Source organism: Eleginops maclovinus, chromosome 2, assembly GCF_036324505.1.
Source record: "Eleginops maclovinus isolate JMC-PN-2008 ecotype Puerto Natales chromosome 2, JC_Emac_rtc_rv5, whole genome shotgun sequence".
Classification (NCBI taxonomy): Eukaryota; Metazoa; Chordata; class Actinopteri; order Perciformes; family Eleginopidae; genus Eleginops; species Eleginops maclovinus.
The window spans coordinates 22568400-22590099 of record NC_086350.1 but is presented as its reverse complement, the minus strand read 5'-3'; the positions used below and the strand labels follow the sequence as shown (position 1 = coordinate 22590099).

The window sequence follows — 21700 nt, the reverse complement described above, 5'->3', positions numbered from 1 at the left end:
CACATGCAGAAAGAGCTGTTTTGCGATGTTCAATCAGACTTAGTATGGCTCTAATCCTAATCTTCAGGAAGGGAAAGTCTCTCCTCGGGGCTCTGGGAGCTGGAGAAGAGAGCAACGTTCCTCTGTTACACACTCCAACACAAAGAGACAGCCTGCTACTGCTGATGGGCTGTTTGTGAACGACTTATTTCAACTGAATTACGCTATTATTTATATCTGTTTGATATCATTCAGAGCAGTGTAGAGCATCGTGCCCCAGTCCCTGTGGATTCATGGTGAAACATTTTTTTCTTGAATGAGAGCACAGACAAGCATCTTCACAGCTCAAGATGATGACAGATGATATCAGTAAAGACACAGCTGTTTGTTCTTCAATTTCATCCTGCTCTTTACTGTAGTCTATGACATTTAGATATTATATGTAATTCTCACAGTTTACATCCGAGATTTATCATATTGTTCAGCGGATTAGGGCCGTGTATTATCGACAAAATATGAGACTGTCATATATTTCTTCATTCCCAAAGCTTAAAAATATCTGATGGTACTTTGAATTTCTGTTAAAATAGTGTGGGGGTTGAAATGTATGGGTTTCTAGGATTATGTACATTTTAGGATCCAATGTTTTTGGAACTTGATCCATACAAGGACATGAAAGTCAGGATATCTCAGCCTCATATTAATGATTGTGATCATTCCTTTTTTTATCTGCCCCTTGTGAGTCCCTAGTTTTCAAGGATAAAAAAATGTCACTCCGCCAACACAGGTTTGCACATGAAATGCAGTTGTAATCCATTTACACAAGAAGCAAAACAAAAATTGCAGTGCATACATGAACGGCAGGAAAAGAACTGATTTGCATGAAACTTGGGCGAAGGGTGTAGCATGGACACACATAATATCATAAGTGGTGGGGCTCTGTGAGTGAGTGTGTGTGTGTGTGCGTGTTTGTGTGTGTGTGTGTGTGTGTGATTGTGTGTGTGTGTGTGTGTGTGTGTGTGGGGGGGGGGGGTCGAGGCTCTCATTATTTGGACCATAAGGGCTATATATGAGGCCCTATAGCAACTGCTCCTGTATCTGTTTCAAGTGTGTGACAAGGTGTTTGTCACTGGGAAAACCTTAGAGTGAGACATAGAGTAACTCCAGAAGATGTCCACAAAGCTCTAACACACTCAACCATCCGAATTCCCTCCATCCATCACTCTGGCGGTTTAACTGCACATGAGTCGGAGAGGTCCTGGCGCGAGAATCGGCTGATACTCTACAAGCCACAGCTGAGGAATGTCAGCATGTCAATTATTTGACAGTAATGTGGCAGCAGTAGAATCCTTCTAATTTATTTCAGCCACAGACGTTTGCTGTCACATTGCTGCTCTGAAATATAGAGTAATAACATGTTGCTCTGTCTCCCCTGTTTATTTTAATTCTGTACACTTCCTTGTTGAAACTATGGGTTTGTCATGTTGTGTTTAGTCTACATGTGTGTGAGCAATTACTAAAAGCTCCCGGCAAGGAATAAGTTGGAAACAGAATGGTGTCAGCTCCCACTGTCGTCAAATTCACAGCCATCAAACGAATAATATCTGTCATCGGAGAGGAAGCTCGAGGAAAAATGCTGTAACATTTCGGGTGCCATCGACTGTTCTGTTCCTAGTAACTCAAAATGAATTAAAACCAAGGCTGAAAAATTGTAATTGCCGGTAAAAAGGGTTTTGTGGTTCATTTGGTAATTGAAATAGTCCTACGGAGATTTAATTTGCTTTAGAGCCATAATTTACTTGAGTTTCAATGGGTTGCAATTACATTTTATTCCCTTTTAAGTACATTCTAATGTGCTTGCTTCCTGTGTAAAACAACAGAACAGAGATGTTGTTCCAGCTACTTTGAATTCAGTACAATAACTCCTATGTTTCCTTGTGGAGACACCAATGAGCAGCTAAAGAAGATTTAAAAAAAAAAAAAAATCACCAGGAACAAGTATGCCAGGGATAGCTTTCTAAATCCAGGCCTGGGAGTGCTGTTCAAGGCTGAGAGCATGTTGGCTGGGTGTATAAAGTAACTCTGAAAAATCCTTCTGGGTCTCATTCAAGATGACCTGTCCCTGGGGAAAGGAAGTCAAGAACAAACCTGTGAAACATTATGGCAGTTTCTCCGAGAAGGCGGCACAGTCTTTGGCCCACATAATCTTAATGGTATTTATGACATTACGGAAATCCTATCAATTGTTGGACAACAAGATAAGCAACCGTTTAGGCAACTACACAAAAATACTACCCAACTTGAACAGGGTTTGTATTGCTTCACTATGTAGGAACTTGAATAAGTTCACTACAGTTTAACAGGGGAGCAATGCAAAAGTGAACTTTCCTCCATGAGTTAATACACCAATTTGCTAATTGATTCAATTCTGAAACATGTGCTGCTGTCACTAAGATCAAAGATGTATGGTCTCCTCAAGCTGAGTCTGAGATGTGTAATGTTGTGTGGTATGGAAAATACAAAGCAGACAAAAGGTTAACACATGGCTGTTCATTAGTATACATGATGATAGAGTTATTTTTAAAAATGGAGGAAGGTACCTTGATTGAACGACCTTAGGCAAACAGCCATAAATTGCTATTCAGTACATTTTGTATTGTAATGATTGCCCAATTTCTACTGTAATCCACAATAATTTGAACATTGCAAAAGTAAATAATTTTCTCAATTTACAAAGCAATAATTTGCAATGCTCATTACACTATCTTATACATCCTTTTGTAAGGCAAACTTGCAAAACACTCAGCAACCCTTCATCTATTATGTTGTTTAATTTAAATAAACTAGCTGTGATGAAAGAGAAATGTCCTATTTGCTCATCACCCTGAACTAAGACTAGTATGCAATTCAGTCTTCATACATATGTATTTTCAGGACCACCATACATGCTCACACTTATACGCAGCAGCAGCACCCTTATTATGTCCCCCCACATCTCTATTTCTGTCACTCTTGCTGCCCCTGCTGCTATCTATGCCCTAACCTCTCTTCCATTGTTCAGCTCATTTGCCCAATTTTCTAACACATCTAGTACCTTTGCTCTCTCCTACTGTCTCTCTATTTTCTCTTTTCTCGGTTGTTGTCCTCCATTGAACCAGAACGCTATTGTTTCATAACACTCCAAACTAAGAAAGAAAGAAAGGAGATGCTTTAGTTTAGACAATAATAAAGCTGATGGGGGGGGGGGGGGGTCAGTTCAGAGCTATATAGATACTAAGAGTTGCGACACTCTTTGATGTGCCGCCAGGGCAGTCACGTGGTTCATGTAAGCCCGGATAGTTCCAAACAAACGCTGTCATGTTATTCTATGGGACAGACAGCAGCGATTGCGTTATTGAATGGTAAATATTAAAGAAAACACACACATAAGCACTTTTTCAGCTCTTTTTGCATTATTGCATATTTGTTAATGTCAGTTTTGCATTTAGAGAGGCAGGGTGACAACAGAAAGCTGTGTATTACTTAGATTAGTTTTACATTTTTGGGGGGAAAGCTTAGTGTTCATGTTAGCATTGGTTGCACCAGCGGCACAGCTACCCAGTGTCAGGGGGGTATGCAGCAACAATTTTGCCCCCTCCCACTCCCCCCCAAAAAAAGAATAGTAATAATAAATAAATAAGTCTTTAAATAATAAGGGTTTATTTTAAAGTACATCAGCCACTATAGGCCTACCATAATTAAATAATAAGCAGTTACAAACATTAACATTATCATTAAAACCAATGCAACATAATGCCTTAAAGTGCAAAAGTAACAAACAAAGATCCTTTAGAACCCTCTCTGTTAACAATAATGTAGCTTTTGTCACGTCACACTTTAAATCATCCTACCTGTTGCCTTTCACCATTATTTAACTGTTGACGCATCCCTTGACATGCCATGTCCTTTTCCCTCTTTCTTTTCCTATTTTCAGCCCCCGACAGCTTTTTTGCTTTATCCATCTCTTCTCATGGACGTCAACTCTCTACTAGTGCCTGCTCGCTCAGCGCTCGCGGCGCCCCTGCTCCCTCTTCTATGTTAAAATTCTATGATGGAATCTTATGAGATAGGGCGCCTCTAGCATGTTAGTCCTCTAAAATGTTATGTTAAACAACCTTAACGAAATGCAGAAACTATTTAGAAACGCAAAACAGCAGAAACATAAAGAAAATAACTATTTTATTTTATATATATATATATATATATATATATATATATATATTTACCATCGCTTTGGCGCCCCCCCTGGTGTGGCGCCCCTATGCATCACATATAGTGTATACCCACGTTTTGCGCCACTGGGTCCAGTGGTGGCTGGCCAATAGAGGGCGCTAGGGCGCCGCCCCACCACTCACCTCTCACCACATTTCCTTGAATAAGACATAAAAAAAATTAAATAAAAATGAAATAATAAAATAAAATATTTTGAAATATATGTATATATTTTTTTAGATGTGCAAAATAAATATTTCATAGTTAATGATGAGTAAAGTTGTTTCGTTCATTGACATTGTCTGATTGGTGACGTATTTCCGCCCTGGGGCGCAGGAATCTTTGCCCATAGACTCTCGTTAAAAGTTGTACATGCGCAGTAGCTCCTCTTCAATACAAGAGATAGGACGATGTTGGGGCGCACCTTTCCTGCGCCCCGAGCTGAATGCAGCTGGATTTGGCGGCGGGGCTGACGTCACAGCCTTCTGTCATAGTATGTGTATTGTCCATGTTATATATGATATATATTATTTAAATATATAGATATAGAGATATATCTAGAGATAGATATAGAGATAGATAGATAGATATTTATTATATATGTATATTGGCCATCTGTATAGTAATATAGCACATCTGTATATTTGTTCATACTACATCTGTTTATACTATGCCAATTATTCCCACCTCTTTATACTGCCCTTATCTTTACATAATCACTCTTAACTGCATATACTGTACATACTCTATATATCGCACTTGTTTCTCTTTGCACTTCTATCTATCTATCTATAATGTTGTTTTTGTTGTTTTCATTTATGTAAATACACTCGTTTGAAACCTTAGTACATGTATGCGTGCTTTTTTAATTTTTTTTAATACATTTTGGAGTTATAGCCCCCCCTGGAGAAAACTCCACCAGCCGCCACTGGGTCACACTACTGGCTTTAGTAGTTCTAACTGAACTTTTGCTTTCCATATCATTCATCTGATGATAGACGTCTCATGATTTTCATTTTAACGTAACTGGGCTGTTTTATTGATTTGTGATTTTGCTTATAAATTCCATACCAGCCTCTGCCACAATCAGCTGCCGTTCACCGCCAGCAGCAGCTGCCTTGGTTGACATGAGGCTGAAAGTGTTTATTTGGTTAAATTAAACTAGTTAACATTAAACTAGTATGTACATTACAATACAAAGTTTCCTCACAGTATCTGAGATATATCACGGGAACCTGAGTGTTCACGCTTCGTTCATGAGTTGACATCCCTTACACTAACTTCACCAATCAAGTTAACACGGAACAGTACAAAAAACATAGTACAGTAAGTACAGTCAACATAATGAAAAGTTACTATATCCCAAAAGTCAATGAAATATTAAATGAAATATTAATCACAAACGCCGCGTTATTTCTACTAGTGCTAGCAGTTAATCTTATATCACACACAAAGCCAACTAACGATGGCTGACACGGTCAGGTTCAACAGATAAAAGCCAAAAGCCAAAATAAATTAACCCCCCCCTGAAAATCAATCCAAATCCTGCTTGTTAGTTATCCAACCTAATTAATATAAAAGTCACTAACGATTCATTACCAAACTCTTACCTTCACAGCTGGCAAAGTTGCGCTAGCTAACTAGCAGGCAATGCTTGCAAATTGGTTGTAACAACAGAAATAAAACATAGCTATTTACGCTGTGCATATACAAATGAAGACCAGTATAAGCATCATAAAGGGCCTGTGATACAATATAAACAGTTGTTAATTCAAAAGAGGTCAATATTTCAGCAACTTACCTCTGGAACTAATCGAAGAGCCGCAATGTAAGTGAACGGGGTCCAACGCCCAAATGCCAATGTTTGGAACTATCTCGATGTCCATACCCCGGAAGTAGGCGCCTCCATTTTTTACAACGGAGGTCTATGGAAGTGTCGCAACTCTTAGTATCTATATAGCTCTGGGTCGGGTCATTGTCAGCTCACAGACCGTCATTCATCGCCAGAGGAAAAGCTTGTCACTCCTAATCTCATATTATGTTAGGCTGTGTGTGTGTGTGTGTGTGTGTGTGTGTGTGTGTGTGTGTGTGTGTGTGTGTGTGTGTGTGTGTGTGTGTGTGTGTGTGTGTGTGTGTGTGTGTGTGTGTGTGTGTGTGTGTGTGTGTGCGTGCGAGCATTTGTGAGTGTGTGTGTGTGTGTGTGTGTGTGTGTGTGTGTGTGTGTGTGTGTGTGTGTGTATTTTTATATTGGGTACATGTGTTTAAAGCATCTGTGTTTTCATATTTGTATATACTCTTTAATAGCAGTAGCACCCTGTGGTCATCTCTGTGGTTTCAGGGACATCATTAGCCTAGATTAGTCTTTTTAGACACAGCTGGAAGTGTTGCATTCTCAAGAATAAGGAAAAACACATTGAGTCTTTGCTCGGTGACCTTGAAGTTTTGAAGGATGATGAATTATGAATCCATTCAGTGGGTAAAGGTGTATTTTTTGTCAATTATTTGTCCAACCTGTTATTTACCAGGTTTATAGGTATATTGATACATTGTATTAATGAAGTGGATGCAGCCAGTCACGTCACCGTTTGGTGCACTAACATTGGTAGCCATTTTGTTTTAAATAACCGTGTTTCGGCAAGAGGGTGGGGCTAAAAAAGACATTTTGCTGAAAAGAAACCCACTTTAAAAAAAAAACCAAAAACAGACATCATTGTTGTAACAACCTTTCACAAGGTAGCCCTAATGCATTTGTTAAATGGGGCGATCATTCCAATTTCAACAATGAACACAATGCTATATTAAACAAGACTTGAAACCAGCAATTGAGTCCATAATCTCATGTTTAAGGTAGTAAATTCAGTGAGAAGTAGGGTCATTTTATTACAAACTTTTATAAAATAAGTCTTATTTTCGTATTTTGAGTTTAAGACATTAACTTAATTTTCCATCCCCAAGGGGTTGTTACTTGGGTATTTTATATGGTTTAAGGAATGCATTGACATATCATGGCTATTTATTGATACAAAAAAGCAGTAACATGCATTTTGGACTTCAGAAATAAATCACAATATAGAATAAATGATGCTAATTGGCTCTCAAACCAGCTATTTTTCTCAAAATCCTACTATCTGTTTACTCTAAAATTGTGGGTTGTTCTAGCTCAGACACAGATTTGAAAACTTACCAGCAACTCCAGTTCATATTTTCTTTAAACTTTCAGACCTTTGCTTCAAATTGCGTAATGAATGGCAGAAATGAATAAAAAAGCATCACTGAGTCCTACATGAAGAAAAGCGAGCAGTTTTAAAAAGATCTAAAACCAGAGGTTATTTGGACAAGAATGAGAACATTACATCTACATTTTGTGAATCCAGAGAAGACAGTTAGTTATAGTAATATTGTTTAACATAAAACTGCTTACTAATCCTTTTAATAGAGAAACACATCAATCATCAAACCATTAGTGGCTCCATCTAAGTGATGGCATCAAATAAAGCAGCATGTTTCACATTGAGAGCTATCATTAAATTCATCATCCCACAGCTAGTTGTAGAGAGTGGAGTTGAAATGAATAACAGTATTACAAATCACAGCTTGTGTAGTAACTAGATGAACTGATGTACCCTTTATATTCCCATCAGAATATACTGCACAGCAAGGAATCAATAAAACTGAGAAATGTTTATTTTATGTCAAAAGAGATTCAACCATTCCTGTTTGTTTGCTGTTGCTGCTGCCTCATTTATTCACCTGTCAGTTTGCTATAGTAGGTGATTCTGCTTTGTTTTACTTTGTGGATAAGGTTCTTAAAGCACAGATAACAACCCTCAACAATTAACTTATCCTGAGCTCATCAGAACATCCCTAATGTAAAAGCACTACAGCTTTCTAAAATGACCTCTTATCTGTCACTTCTTTGTATTTCTTTAGGTTGGAATAGACTTTACAGCATCAAATGGGAACCCTCGAGAGCCGTCCTCCCTCCACTACATTAACCCACTTGGCAGCAACGAGTATCTCGCTGCCATTTTAGCTGTGGGACAAATTATACAGGACTATGATACGTGAGTATCTTCTATGCTGACACATACAGAAATACACTTATCCTAATGTAAAGTATAATATGTATAATACATATAATACATAATGGTATCATATGTAATAGTTCTGCAATAAAATGGATGAAAACGACTACACCTGTGTAATATATGCCTTATATTATCCCAAATGTTTTTCGACTGTTTTCAAGCAATGGTCCTAAATTCACCCCATATAACAATTTGTTTAATATGTAATGCCTTCATCCCTGTTGGCTGAAGTCAGACGCTTTGCTATATTGACATTTCTTTTTTCAAATTAGACATTTTGATATTCAGCAGGAATGGCACATTAGTACTTTTACACAAACACTGCTTCAAATGTGCTTTATTGAGTATTTTAACTGGGTTTACTCACCTTGTCTGTTTGCTTTGGACCACTCAAAGACTAAAAGCATGAGATGAAACGGGCCTGGGGCCATATAAAAAAGATTGTTATGATGATGTGTCTTTACAAAAAGAGTGTAAAAAAAAAGTTTGTACTGTCGTCACTATGTAGTAACAATAAACTGGTTTATCCAAATCCCATCATACCCAAGAACCACTGTTTTGTGTATCCTGCCCTTCAGAAAGCAGGTGCTTCTTCTGTTGATGAGAAGCCATATTCTCAAACTGCTTATTTATCCTGCTGGTTTCTCTTTAAATATGCTTGAATTTGTTTCTTAATGTAAAAGGTAACAGGATTGTGTTTTCTGTCTATCCAGCTTATTGAATTGGAACAAACAAGCAGGTTTAACTAACGTTCAAAATCTGTTGTCATGGTTTCCTCCTCAGCGACAAAATGTTTCCTGCTCTGGGATTTGGAGCCCAACTCCCACCAGACTGGAAGGTATGTGTGTGTGTGTTTCTTGGTGTTGTTGTTGTTATTATTGTTTATGTGTGTATGTGTGTTTTCAGGCATATTTGATACATATAGGGAACAGTGTGTGCGCAACACATAGGGGAGGGGGTTTCAACATGCAAACTTACAGTTAAAAAAATGCCTATACAATATAATACATGCATTTTACACACACACACACACACACACACACACACACACACACACACCACACACACACACACACACACACACACACACACACACACACACACACACACACACACACCACACACCACACACACACACGCACACCACACACACACACACACACACACACACACACACACACACACACACACACACACACACACACACACACACACACACACACACACACACACTCAGAAGATACAATTGTTAGTAGTATTATACATGCATGCATATTCACATGATTACGCAACTGTCAACCCATCTGTGTTGCCATGGCACTGAGCTGAGGTAAAGGACAGAGAAAAGAGAGCCGTACAGAGAGCGGGAGGGAGGGAGAAAGTGTGGTAAAACGGACAGTATTTTAATGTTTTATTATAATAAAGAAGCAATATCATGGTCTGTGTTCCTGTCTACTCAGGTGTCACACGAATTTGCCATCAACTTTGACCCGACAAACCCCTTCTGTTCAGGTGAGTAACTGTAGTCCTGCGCTCCTTCCATGAACATGCTGCTATTTTAAATCATGCATTGGTTTTTATTTTCTCAAATGGATCCCTTGAGTCTTCTTGAAGGTCTAAGGACAGAAGGGTCGTATTAGTATTCTGTATGTACACTGTAAAGCCCCCTGAGACAGATGTGAAATGTGTGATACTAGGATATACTGTATGAATAAACTTTGATTGATTGATTGGCCAATACAAATGTCGACAAACTGTATATAGCATAGCATAGCACAGCATAATAGCATCCGCTGAAAGCAAAGTCGCTTATCTGCTTATAGGTTGTAAACTTCTAAAATAGAAATATGCAAGAGATTCAAGTGACAGTAGAATATAATCCCATTTTCTCTTTTTTTACATTTAAATATGGCTTTAATGCCATTGTGACATTATAATACACTAATAAAGAGCTAAGCATCACCGCTACAGTCTTCTTCAGCTTAACTAGAATGGGTGGCAAGCAGTAAAAAAGAGAATCTGACAGGAGCAGGTGCTGTTCTCATCTGTGAGTAAATAACACCTTCACACTTCACCTACACTTTCTACACAAGATGTTTCTCTAAATTGGCCATATGAATGCCATGCATGCTACGCTACCAAAGAGTTGCTCCTGACCAAGGCAAGATATGGTGTAGAGTGGTGCATTCACATATATGTATTCACAGCTTCTTTGCTGTTGAATACTGTAAATATATTAATTGGGATGTAATTGGCTTTCAATTTGGTACAGACATTCATGGTCCTCGGGTGATACATTCTTATGATTATGGTATTATCTTGAATATTCTCTAGAGTCACAGTTAGGTTGTAATGTGGTTCTGTAGGATGGATGACATTAAGTTCCCTCATTCATGTTCCCGTCAGAATAATTGTAACTGTTAGTGAGCCCCTGATATTCCATTTAGCATCATCATCAGGTCCATGTTTAGGTGTTATAAAATATATGCTTTATATATATATTTTTAAATCTCCCTCCCTTGATTTATCTACAATAGAGTATATTTGTAATTCATCTGTATTTTGCACATTGTGTGAATATTTTAGCCTGACAAGAAGCAGGAAGTTATACCAAATTAAAAAAAAGGTCAAAACATATGTGCACATACTTCTGTCAAAAAAGTCCTGGTTTATAAAAACATGTGCCTCTACAAATGCACTTTCTTTATAAGGTTAGCAAACTATTTAAGAAAGCTCTGCAGCTCATATTTTCTTGGAAAAAGCAATTAAAAAAACAAACAGATTCAGAGTAGAGCAGTGCTACCCTAACTGCTTGAAACAACATTCTAGCTACTTAAATGGTGATTATAATTGAGCAAAAGTTCCTTTTAATTTTTCTTTAGTTGATATGCCATATTTTGAATGACGTAAAACAAAAAGCCTTGCAGGTGATTGAGACAGGGAGAGTGTTCGACAAAAGACCTCATTCACACTTCTAATTGTGTGGTTGTTTAAGCTGATTCGAGTCGGAAGAAGCTGGCGACAAACAATCATCGTCAGCTGCTGGCCCTTGGTTAAAATGTCTTTCCATATGGAAGTATAAAGAGATTTGGATAAAGCGTTGGGGGTGGGGCACTGTTATTTACTATGAACATTGCTCAGTACAGCCTGAAGCCAAAATGGCCAGACTCTCGAATTCAAAAACACCTGGATCTTCTGGTGATCCTTCTCATCCATGGGGCCAATACAGCATGCACCGTAACAAGTTCCTTAAGCCCCGCTTCTGCTCACATTCTCTCTACTGCCATCACCATTTCTCAAACCATTAATGTCCATTGAACCGCAAATTAATTATGTATTTCTCTCCGTGTAGGTGTGGAGGGTATTGCCCAGGCCTACTCTGCCTGTCTCCCTCACATTCGCTTCTATGGTCCAACAAACTTTGCTCCAATCATCAACCATGTGGCACGTTTTGCTGCCCAGGCACTTCAACAAGAAAAAGCAGCGGTATGTGACAACAGCATAACCTGTTTGTCTACCATTCTATGTTTTAATAACTTTTCAGTTCATGAATATATTATATACATATATTATATATAATACATATATTTCAGTCTTATTTTATCTTTTATGAGAAGCACAATGTACCATGCTGTTATAATAACGTTCTTTATCAGCCTTTGAAACTGACTCATTTTGGGAAAAAAAGAAATACATGATATTAATAATCATGATACTGTATGTCATATACATGCGACAATTAGTCGACAAATAGGCTGAATTGACGACTAATGGTCGACTAGAAAAATCTTTAGTCGAGAGCAGCCCTTCTCTCTTCCTTTCTCGCTCCTTGAGCTAGGGAGGGCCCCACTACCTACTATACCTTTAAAGATAAGAAGATGATTTTGAACAGAACATGCTATGATATAAGACAGCATCAGAGGGATTGTGAACCAGCATGTGTGCTCATAAATTAGTGGTCTGCATGTCAACGGGACATCTCTTTTACTAATCATGTCCTCTACAAGAGAAATGTCTGAGTAAGACCCATAATATCCCCCAAAACATGATATTAAGTTTTTCTTTGTCTTCCATGCTGTCATTTCACTGGGAAGCTGTGACGATACTGCCCCCATCACCTCCCACTCACGCTGCCTCCTAGTAATAGGCAATATTGAAAAACTACAATTGAACGATATGAAAATGGAAACTGTCACCGAACCCTAAAGTTTGCTTCACTGTCTGGGGAAATGGGGAAATCAATATTAACTGGCGCATGTATCCTGCCAATATTTGCACAGGTCACGACCCAAATGCATAGTGATCCTGTGGGGAGCGTAGTGATCTGCTATTGATTTATAGAGCAGTATTATGTTGAAGTAGATAATTTGGCATAAGAGTTGCAAAAGGTCAAAGGTTAGGTTGAGTTGGGTTTGTTATCGCTATATAAAGAGTGTTGCAGGGATGAAGCATCGCTACCCAATGTGAGCTTTTTCAATGGATTTTGGATTTGAGCAGCAAATAACTCTTTGGCAAACACACGTTTATCACTTACACGTTTTGTTCAGCAGAATGTTATCCACATAGTAACACTACTTAAAGGCTTTTTTAACCAAAAGTGTAAAGGCTATAAACAAACTACTGTATATCACGGTTGCACAATAATCGTTTCCCTCGTTGGTTTGATCTTCTGCTCTTTAATGTAAGTATTCTTTTTTATATTTATTTGGGTTAGTGATACAATTTAATTTAAAGTTGCTGTGGATAAGATGGTGTCTGAGATGCATTTACAGATAAAGTGTCCCGATCTCTCTTTCTGGTACCTGTCCTGTACCATCCTCCACAAGTAGCCTTTCCTAGTTTAACTGCCTCTATTAAGTTGGAGCAGGCACGATCACTCTTTAGTTTGTCAGTGTTGATAGATGTAAAAAATAACTGGGTTTTGGTAGTGTTGTGATGTTTAAGGCTCTATTCAGTTTACCTTTTTTTTAGCAAGATGAGCGCCTTAGGGCAGCAATGGGCCGTCTCTTTGTGCTACATGCCATGGTGTGTGTGAGTAGTGGGTATGTGTGTGTGTGTGTGTGCGTGTGTGTGTGTGTGTGTGTGTGTGTGTGTGTGTGTGTGTGTGTGTGTGTGTGTGTGTGTGTGTGTGTGTGTGTGTGTGTGTGTGTGTTTGTTTGTTACTTCCTTTATCCCCTCTAGTTTTTGGAGAGGTAATAGTCTGAAATATCAGACATGCTACATCTTGATGGATTAGCTTTTATCCACCATGAGGGTGACCCTATATTTTCTTTTAACAAAATGTCTCATCGACAGTTCGTTGGATTTTCATGGAATAAGGATAAATATGCCCCCTTCAAGATTAATGGAAATGTGTTTGATGATCCCCTGATCCCTCACATCATCTTGATATGCTTAAAGGACACTGCATTGTGTGTTTTTCCACTAACCTGTTACTTTTCGTGTCTTCACAATATTTGCTTCCTTTCTCAGCACTCTCAAAGTACTTTTTAGGGGTTGCTTTTTATTTGAACTGATATCCTCTCCTTCGTCTTCTGATATCTCACTTACTTGGCATCTTAAGCCTATCCGGTGCAATTTTCATTCATTATTTGGAAATTCCCATTGTGTACTCTCACTGGCTTCTAAGCATTTCCCTTGAGGATTCTGTCCAGTGATATGTTCCTTTGTTCCTGGTTTGCTTCCCAGATGCCTGTGTTTCTGGGTTGTGGGCAGTCATTAACTATGTACTACATTACCATTTATACAAGGCACTGGGACATCACTCTCTTTTCTTCTTTGCCTTTGTAAAGGTCCTGTGTTTGTCTCAATCCTTCACATTCCCATACAGACAATGGTTTGATCATATTTGTTATCATCCTATTGTACATTTCACCAAGAAACAGAAACATAGCAATACATAATTTCATTTACTCCAGTAGTAAAGGAGCAGTCTGCAGTGAGTGCCTGTCAGTGCAGTGTGTAATACTAATGTATTTACTCTGACTGGACAAACAAGCGTGTACATCTGCTGGCTCTGACTGCTGTCATGTTGACCAGGGAGTGCCAGGGAGGACGGTGACAAACTGGAGTGACAACTTCTATAATCTCTTCTTCCATCTCACACCTCTTCTCTGCATTTCTCACATTTTGAAAGTCTCACAGCTAAATAGCAGGATAGGGAAGCACGCTCCATCACATTTTTTCCTTTAATTTAGTTACTTGTTTTTCTCCTCTCCCACCTTGGTTAGCTATTTTATGCTAGTGGTGCAACTACTCCCTGGATTGCCATAAAAATGTAGTAAGATAGAGAAAATGATAATCATTATACCAGCAAAACATCAGTAATTGATCGCACAAAATATGTGACATAATGTCAATAATTTATTCAGATTAACCTTCATATTTTAACTCTGTGCAAGCCATTTTCTGTAGCTGGAGCATACCATAAAAAAAAAAAAAGTTGTCTTGAATCATAAAGAGAGTTGTTCTTATTGACTGAGTGTAAATAATACATTCAGGTTAACCTAGACTATATGCAAACCATTATTGTAAGGTTGGAACAAAGGTAACCCTCATATTTACGTTGTCTTAAGTAAAAGATAATCAAATGCGTATGGTATCTCAGAACAAATAGTTTTGGGACGCATTTATATTTATTGTTCCAGTTATTGTTTGTGTTTGATTGTATGATTAACATTCTACATCAGCTACACCTGAAACAAGATGAGACACATGTTCCATAGACAGTGAAAACTGGAACATGGGACTGTGGTTTCACAGGGCTGTTAGCCTGGCTGTGTTGTGAATTTATTTGTTAGGAAGAGAATTTATTTAGAACAGATGATTTAAAAGGAATAGTTAAAAGCAACATTTAATAAGTTAGTCAATTTATAAGTAAGTGTTAAGAATAACAGTTCATGTTTCAGATATGGGATTAGATTAAAAAGGGACTTTAGGTCATTTAAGTTGGGATATACTTAGGAAATGGACTTGAAATGGACTTCATTACCCATGGGACATTGTGCGTGTTACGTCACATACGCAGTGTTGTAGGTCGTACAGCGACCATTTTGTTTTATGTTGTTAAGGATGCTGACAATTCAAGCCAACCACTCGCTGTAAATATGTTAAGTTCTTTATTTTAGTAAACATCTGAAATGAACGGACGTCTCCCTTCGTTATTTTAGTAGCCATCAACATTAGTTCAGAACATTTTGGTGCCGAAACCCGGGAATTAGAACGAGATGGCTGACGACCCGGCTGAAGAGAGACCACTTGTAGCGGAGCAAGGAGAAAGGGCGAGAAGGAAACGTCGGACGATTCGTAGCTCCACTACGCGAGTGATCAACCAGATTGATGTTGAACTGCGAAAGGAAGACCAACAGAGGGATCTCAACCGTGTGCGGGAGATGTTAGCTGTATTGTCGACAAAGGAGGACACTTTGCGCGAGCTTGACAACATAGTGGAGGAACACACTTCACTGGAAGATGTGGAGGCGGAGATTGAACTCGCAGAAGATTACAGAGACCGCCTCATTGAGGTAAAGACGCGTGCTCACCGAGTGATCAGCGAGACTGTGAGTAACCCCCCGCCTACTCGGCAAAGTGATGCTAGTACTGCAAATAGACAGACAGTGAGACTGCCAAAATTACAAATTGACAAGTTCAACGGAGATGTAAGCTTATGGCAGGAATTTTGGAGCCAGTATGAGACTGCTATTCATAACAACAGTGCACTCTGCAAGAAAGAGAAGTTTACCTACCTGAAAACGTATCTTACTGGAACAGCTGCAAAGTCAGTAGCAGGGCTCACACTGACAGACAGTAATTATGATGCTGCAATCGAATTACTTCAAAAAAGATTTGGAAGGAAAGATCTCATTGTAAATGCACATATGTCAAAGCTACTGAATCTCACTCCTGTAAAGAGATCATCTGATGTCACTGCCTTAAGACAGCTGTATGATGAATGTGAAGTTCAAACCAGAAGCCTACAATCATTAGGAGTGGTATCAGACACCTATGGTGGAATGTTATGCCCAATATTGCTCCAGATGATGCCAGATGACATGGCTCTTGAATACAGCCGTCAAAGAGGTGACAATGATGAGTGGAAAGTGGACAATGTGCTTACATTCCTCCAGACAGATGTTCAGACCCGAGAGAGAACTGTACAGATGATGAAATCATTTAATCAGAGAGAAAGCCAGTTCACTAATAAATTCAGCAGCAAATCACATTCAGCTAGTGACATGAAAATAAAGAAACCAAATATGACATCTGCAGCTGCGCTACACATTACTGAACAGAAAGTCAACAATTGCTTGTTTTGTGATAGTGCTGAACACAAATCCGAGAAATGTCCAGACCACGATGTGCCAGCACGCAAAGAAAAACTGAAAAGGCTAGGCAGGTGCTTTGTGTGTCTGGGATCCAAACACATTGCTAAGTTTTGCAAGACGAAGGGTGTGTCATGTGCCACATGTGGTGGCAGGCATCATGCAGCCGTGTGTGAGAAAAATCTGGCACCCCCACCTGATGTGTCAACCAACACAGACACACTTGTAAGCTCAGTAATTCCTAAAGCAGAGAACACAGTGCTGTTACAGACCACCAAGGCATGGGCCGTTGGGCCCACAAGCAGGAAGATGGTCCGCTGCCTGCTAGATGGAGGCAGTCAGGGGAGTTTTGTGCATGAGAATGTAGTGAAGGAGCTACAGCTACCTGTTACCAGACAAGGAACGCTTACTCTTCACACATTTGGCTCCTCTGCTCCAACAACGGTGAGTCGCAACATAGTGAAGCTCAGCTTGGAGAATGTGTGGGATAAGCAGAAGAGAATTGAGATAGAAGCTGTTGTGACCCCACAAGTGTGCACAGCACTGATGAGGGTTCCAGGTGAACACATACAGAAAGAGATGAAAAGAAGAGGTCTCCAATTAGCTGACTGTGATGGAGATTACAAACCAGAACTTTCTGTGCTAATTGGCTCTGATTATTACTGGCAGATAGTGTCTGGCCGAGTGGAAAGACTGACCAAGAGCCTAGTGGCACTAGAGAGCACATTTGGATGGGCAGTGCAAGGCCCAATGGCAGTGTCCAGCATGACGGAGTCAACATGCATGAACATACTGCTCAGCAACGATGCACAGATGGACAAACAACTGCATGCGTTCTGGGAGCTCGAGTCCCTGGGCATCACAAGTGAGAAGCCTGAGAGCCCAGAGGATGCGGAAGCATTGCAGCGGTTTGAAGAAACCTCCATTCTCAAGGACGGGCGTTACCAAGTGGAGTTGCCATGGCGACAAGATCATCCACCACTTAAAGACAACTACCGCATAGCCAAAAAGAGACTGGAGAGTTTGAAAAGGAAACTGAGCAAAGATGTCACTCTGTACAGCAGATACAACGAAGTCGTGGAAGACTACCTAAAGCAAGGAATGGCTGAGGATGTGCCAAAGGAGCGTGCATCACCGCAAGACACTCAGACATACTACTTACCCCATCATGCTGTACTGAGGGAAGACAAGGCGACAACAAAACTGCGAGTCGTATTCGATGCTTCATCTCACGAAGATGGAAGTCCCTCACTGAACGACTGTCTCTTAACCGGCCCCAATCTGAATCCAGATCTGATGAGTGTTTTGATCAAGTTTAGACTGCATGAAGTTGCTTATATGGCAGACATCAAGAAAGCATTTCTGCAGATTTCACTCACAGAAAGAGATCGGGACGCCGTGAGATTCCTGTGGTTCACAGGTCCACCAACACTGGACAAGGACATGAAGCTGCGCATGCTCAGAATGACGAGGGTGGTGTTTGGAGCTTCGTCAAGCCCATTCCTACTCGCAGCCACCATTAGGAAGCATCTAAGACAGTACGAATCAGAACACCCAAAGGTGGTAGGAATCATCAGCTCCTCACTGTATGTCGATGACTTTATTTCAAGTTCAAGTGAGGTGACAGAGGCCTATACAGTGACAAAAACGGCCAAGAACATAATGTCTGAAGCAGGCATGGAGCTATGCAAATGGATGACGAGCTCTGCTGAGCTCAAAGAGAAATGGCAGGAGAGCTCGATGGATTGCGTTGCTCAGCCAGAACCACACGGGTCCATTCTCAAGGTGCTGGGCTTGGTGTGGAGACCGGCCACTGATGACTTCGTGTTCGACCTCAGAGGGCTGCTGGATATCCTGAAGGATAGAGAAAACACAAAACGAAGTGTTCTGCAGTCTTCTGCTCGAATCTTTGACCCATTGGGATTCTTGACACCCTTCACGATTAGGATCAAGATCATGTTCCAAGAGATGTGGGAGAGAGGGCTCCAGTGGGACGAGGAGCTGCCACCCGACATGACAAAGAAGTGGCAACAGTGGTGTTCAGAGCTCCCTCAACTGCATGAGGTGTCAATCCCACGATGGTACAAAACGCATATGCCACAGCAGAACAACCAAGAGCTAAAACTGCATGTATTCTGTGATTCGAGCGAAAGAGCTTACAGTGCAGTCGCTTACATCGAAGGAAAAACAAGGGAAGGAGAAGTGACCATAAGCCTGGTTGCATCCAAGTCAAGAGTGGCCCCGCTTAAAAGAATGACTCTGCCACGCCTGGAGCTGATGGGTGCCGTGATAGCAGCCAGGTTGGGGGACACACTCATGAAAGCGCTGCAGCTAGACAAGACACAACTCAGACTGTGGACAGATTCAATGATAGTTCTGCACTGGATCTGCGGCTCTGCTCATAGGTGGAAACAGTTCGTAGCGAATAGAGTCACAGAAATCCAGACCCTAACCGACCCACAGTCCTGGTCTCACTGCAAGGGGAAACTTAACCCAGCCGACCTTCCCACCAGAGGCCTAAATGTACAGGACCTGAAGCAGAGCACATTGTGGTGGAAAGGACCTTATGTTCTAATGACAGCTGATCACTCACAGAGTACTCAGGAAGATGTTCAGGAAGAGGAGGTCGGATCTGAACTCCGATCCAAATACCAGATTACAGTACAGGCTGTTCAGCAAGAGCCAGACTTCCTAAGTCCTGTCTTATGTCTAGAGAAGTACAGCAAACTAAAAAGAGTGTTCCGAGTGACAGCCTGGATCAAGAGATTCATCACCAACGCACGCTCAAGATCTAAGGTGAGCGGTGAACTGACAGCGGAAGAGCTGAATGAAGCAAAAAAATATTGGACGAAGGTGACTCAAAGAGAAAGTTTCTGCTCCGAAATGGATCTGCTGATAGCAGGGAAATGCCCCAACACTGACTCCAGGATACGGGAGCTCAAACCATTTCTGGATGAAGACGCATTGCTTAGTGTTGGAGGACGGCTACAGCATTCAGATCTCTCTTACAGAGAAAAACACCCCTGGATTTTGCCCAGCAAACACAAATACACAGAGATGGTGGTGCAGAATCAACATGAGCAAATATGCCATGCAGGTGTACAAGACACTTTAGTGCAGACAAGAGAGAAATATTGGATACTTAAGGCAAGGCAGATAGTGAGGAAGGTGGTGTCCGGATGTGTACATTTGCAGGAAATTCAAAGCAAGGCCTGGGCAACAGACTACTGCACCGTTGCCAAGGGACAGGATAACAGAATCACCACCATTCGAAGTTACCGGTGTGGACTTTGCCGGGCCACTCTATGTGAAGATACAGAGCTCAATGACAAAGGCGTACATAGCACTTTTCACGTGTGCTGTGACCAGAGCGATCCACTTAGAGTTAGTCTCAGACATGTCCACGGAACACTTCTTACTAGCTCTGAAAGGATTCATCTCCAGAAGAGGATTATGCAAGGTGATCTATTCAGATAATGCCAAGACGTTCAAGAGGGCAGATCAAGATCTAAAGGAGCTCTGGCAACGAATTAAAGATCCACAACTACGAGAGTTCTTCTCAAGAAGGGCATCACCTGGCGGTTCATCGCTGAAAGTAGCCTGGTGGGCTGGATTTTTGGGTGCGGTTTGTTAGATCAGTCAAAATCCATTCTCAGAAAGTACTTGGCAAAGCTAGCAATCATCTTTTGAAACATTGTGTACTCATGGCTCTAGACCGAGATGCATGAAGCTCCGTTTAACTTCCAATGCCTGGTTCAGGTATGTGGCCATATTAATTGTATACATTACCATAACAGGCACTGACCCCTGCCTCATTTTCTTAGGTTGTGTGTTCAAACTTCACATTCCTCGACAATGTTGTCATTTTGGTTGATCAACCTAACATCAACAAGAAAACAGATACGTACAGACATAATTTCAATTTGAACTGCAGAAAGTAATAGGGATCTGAGTGGTGCCGTCAGGCATGTGAACTACAGCTATCTTACGACTGGCAAGGTTGCGGTTGCGCTCATCGTGACCAGGGACAAGCCCAGGGAGGCGGTGGAAGACTGGAGTGATTCTATAAGCTTTTCCTGTCTATCCCTCTTGTGTTCTCATTGAGTTCGCACAGCTACATAGCTGGTTCGGGAGCACGCTCCATCCACTTTTTCCTTGAATTTATTACTGTTTTCTAATTGGTAGTTTATGTAGGGTGCATACTCTGGATTATTAAAAAATTAGTAAGTTAGAAATGATAATCATTTACAGAAAAATCAGTAATTATGCACAAAATATTGACATAATGTAATAATTTATCAGTAACTTCAATTTAACTTGTGCATGCATTTCTGTAGTGGATGTACATTAAAAAAGAAAGTTGTCTTGATCATAAAGTTGGTTTATACTTGAGTGAAAATGACATCGTTAACTGACTTGAACCATTATTAGTTGGACAAGGGTAACCGTTTATTACGTTGTCTTAAGTAAGATATCGAACTGCGATGTTCTCGAAAAATAGTTTTAGGGCGCAATTTATTAGCTTCGCTGTTATTGTTTTGTCTTGATTGTATGATTAAATCACATCTAAATGAACGGAGATCACTGTTCCTAGTTAGTGAAAATAATATGTTTCCATGTTACGGCTGTAGACCCTTCATTTTATTGATAACCTGCAGATATGATTTAATATGACTGTTTTCATACATGGATTCTACCAGCATTGTGATTCTTGTTGGTTTGTTAGTCAAAACCTACTTTTTAAATATATCTTAATATATATATATATATATTAAAGTTTTACCCAATTCACAGGTCCAGTTTAAAACTAGTTGATTCCAGAATAAAGCTCTTCCTTGTGTATCTGAGCCAGCAACACATACACTCCAAATTAAGAACAAGCACAAGGCTCTGTCTCACACCAAGAATGCTTTCTGTTTCCGTTTATTTCCTTGGTAGAAAGTCACACTGTATGAGCTGTAACATTCACAGCTCAGGTAAGCTGAGCTGTAAGAGCTTTCATATCAACAACACAGTGTCAAAAAACAAACAAACAAAAACTGTTGTTGTTGTGTTGCTGCA

At 40.2% G+C, this 21700-nt stretch overlaps 1 protein-coding gene across 1 annotated transcript in view; it reads left to right on the top strand.

The window, feature by feature from the left end:
- Positions 1 to 21700, top strand: part of cpne2 (copine II) — a 55364-nt gene that overhangs the window by 22921 nt on the left and 10743 nt on the right. Inside the window, exons 11-14 of the mRNA XM_063912035.1 lie at positions 8161 to 8294; positions 9102 to 9156; positions 9779 to 9830; positions 11671 to 11804. Coding sequence (XP_063768105.1) covers positions 8161 to 8294; positions 9102 to 9156; positions 9779 to 9830; positions 11671 to 11804 — 375 coding nt within the window. The remainder of the gene's footprint in view (positions 1 to 8160; positions 8295 to 9101; positions 9157 to 9778; positions 9831 to 11670; positions 11805 to 21700) is intronic.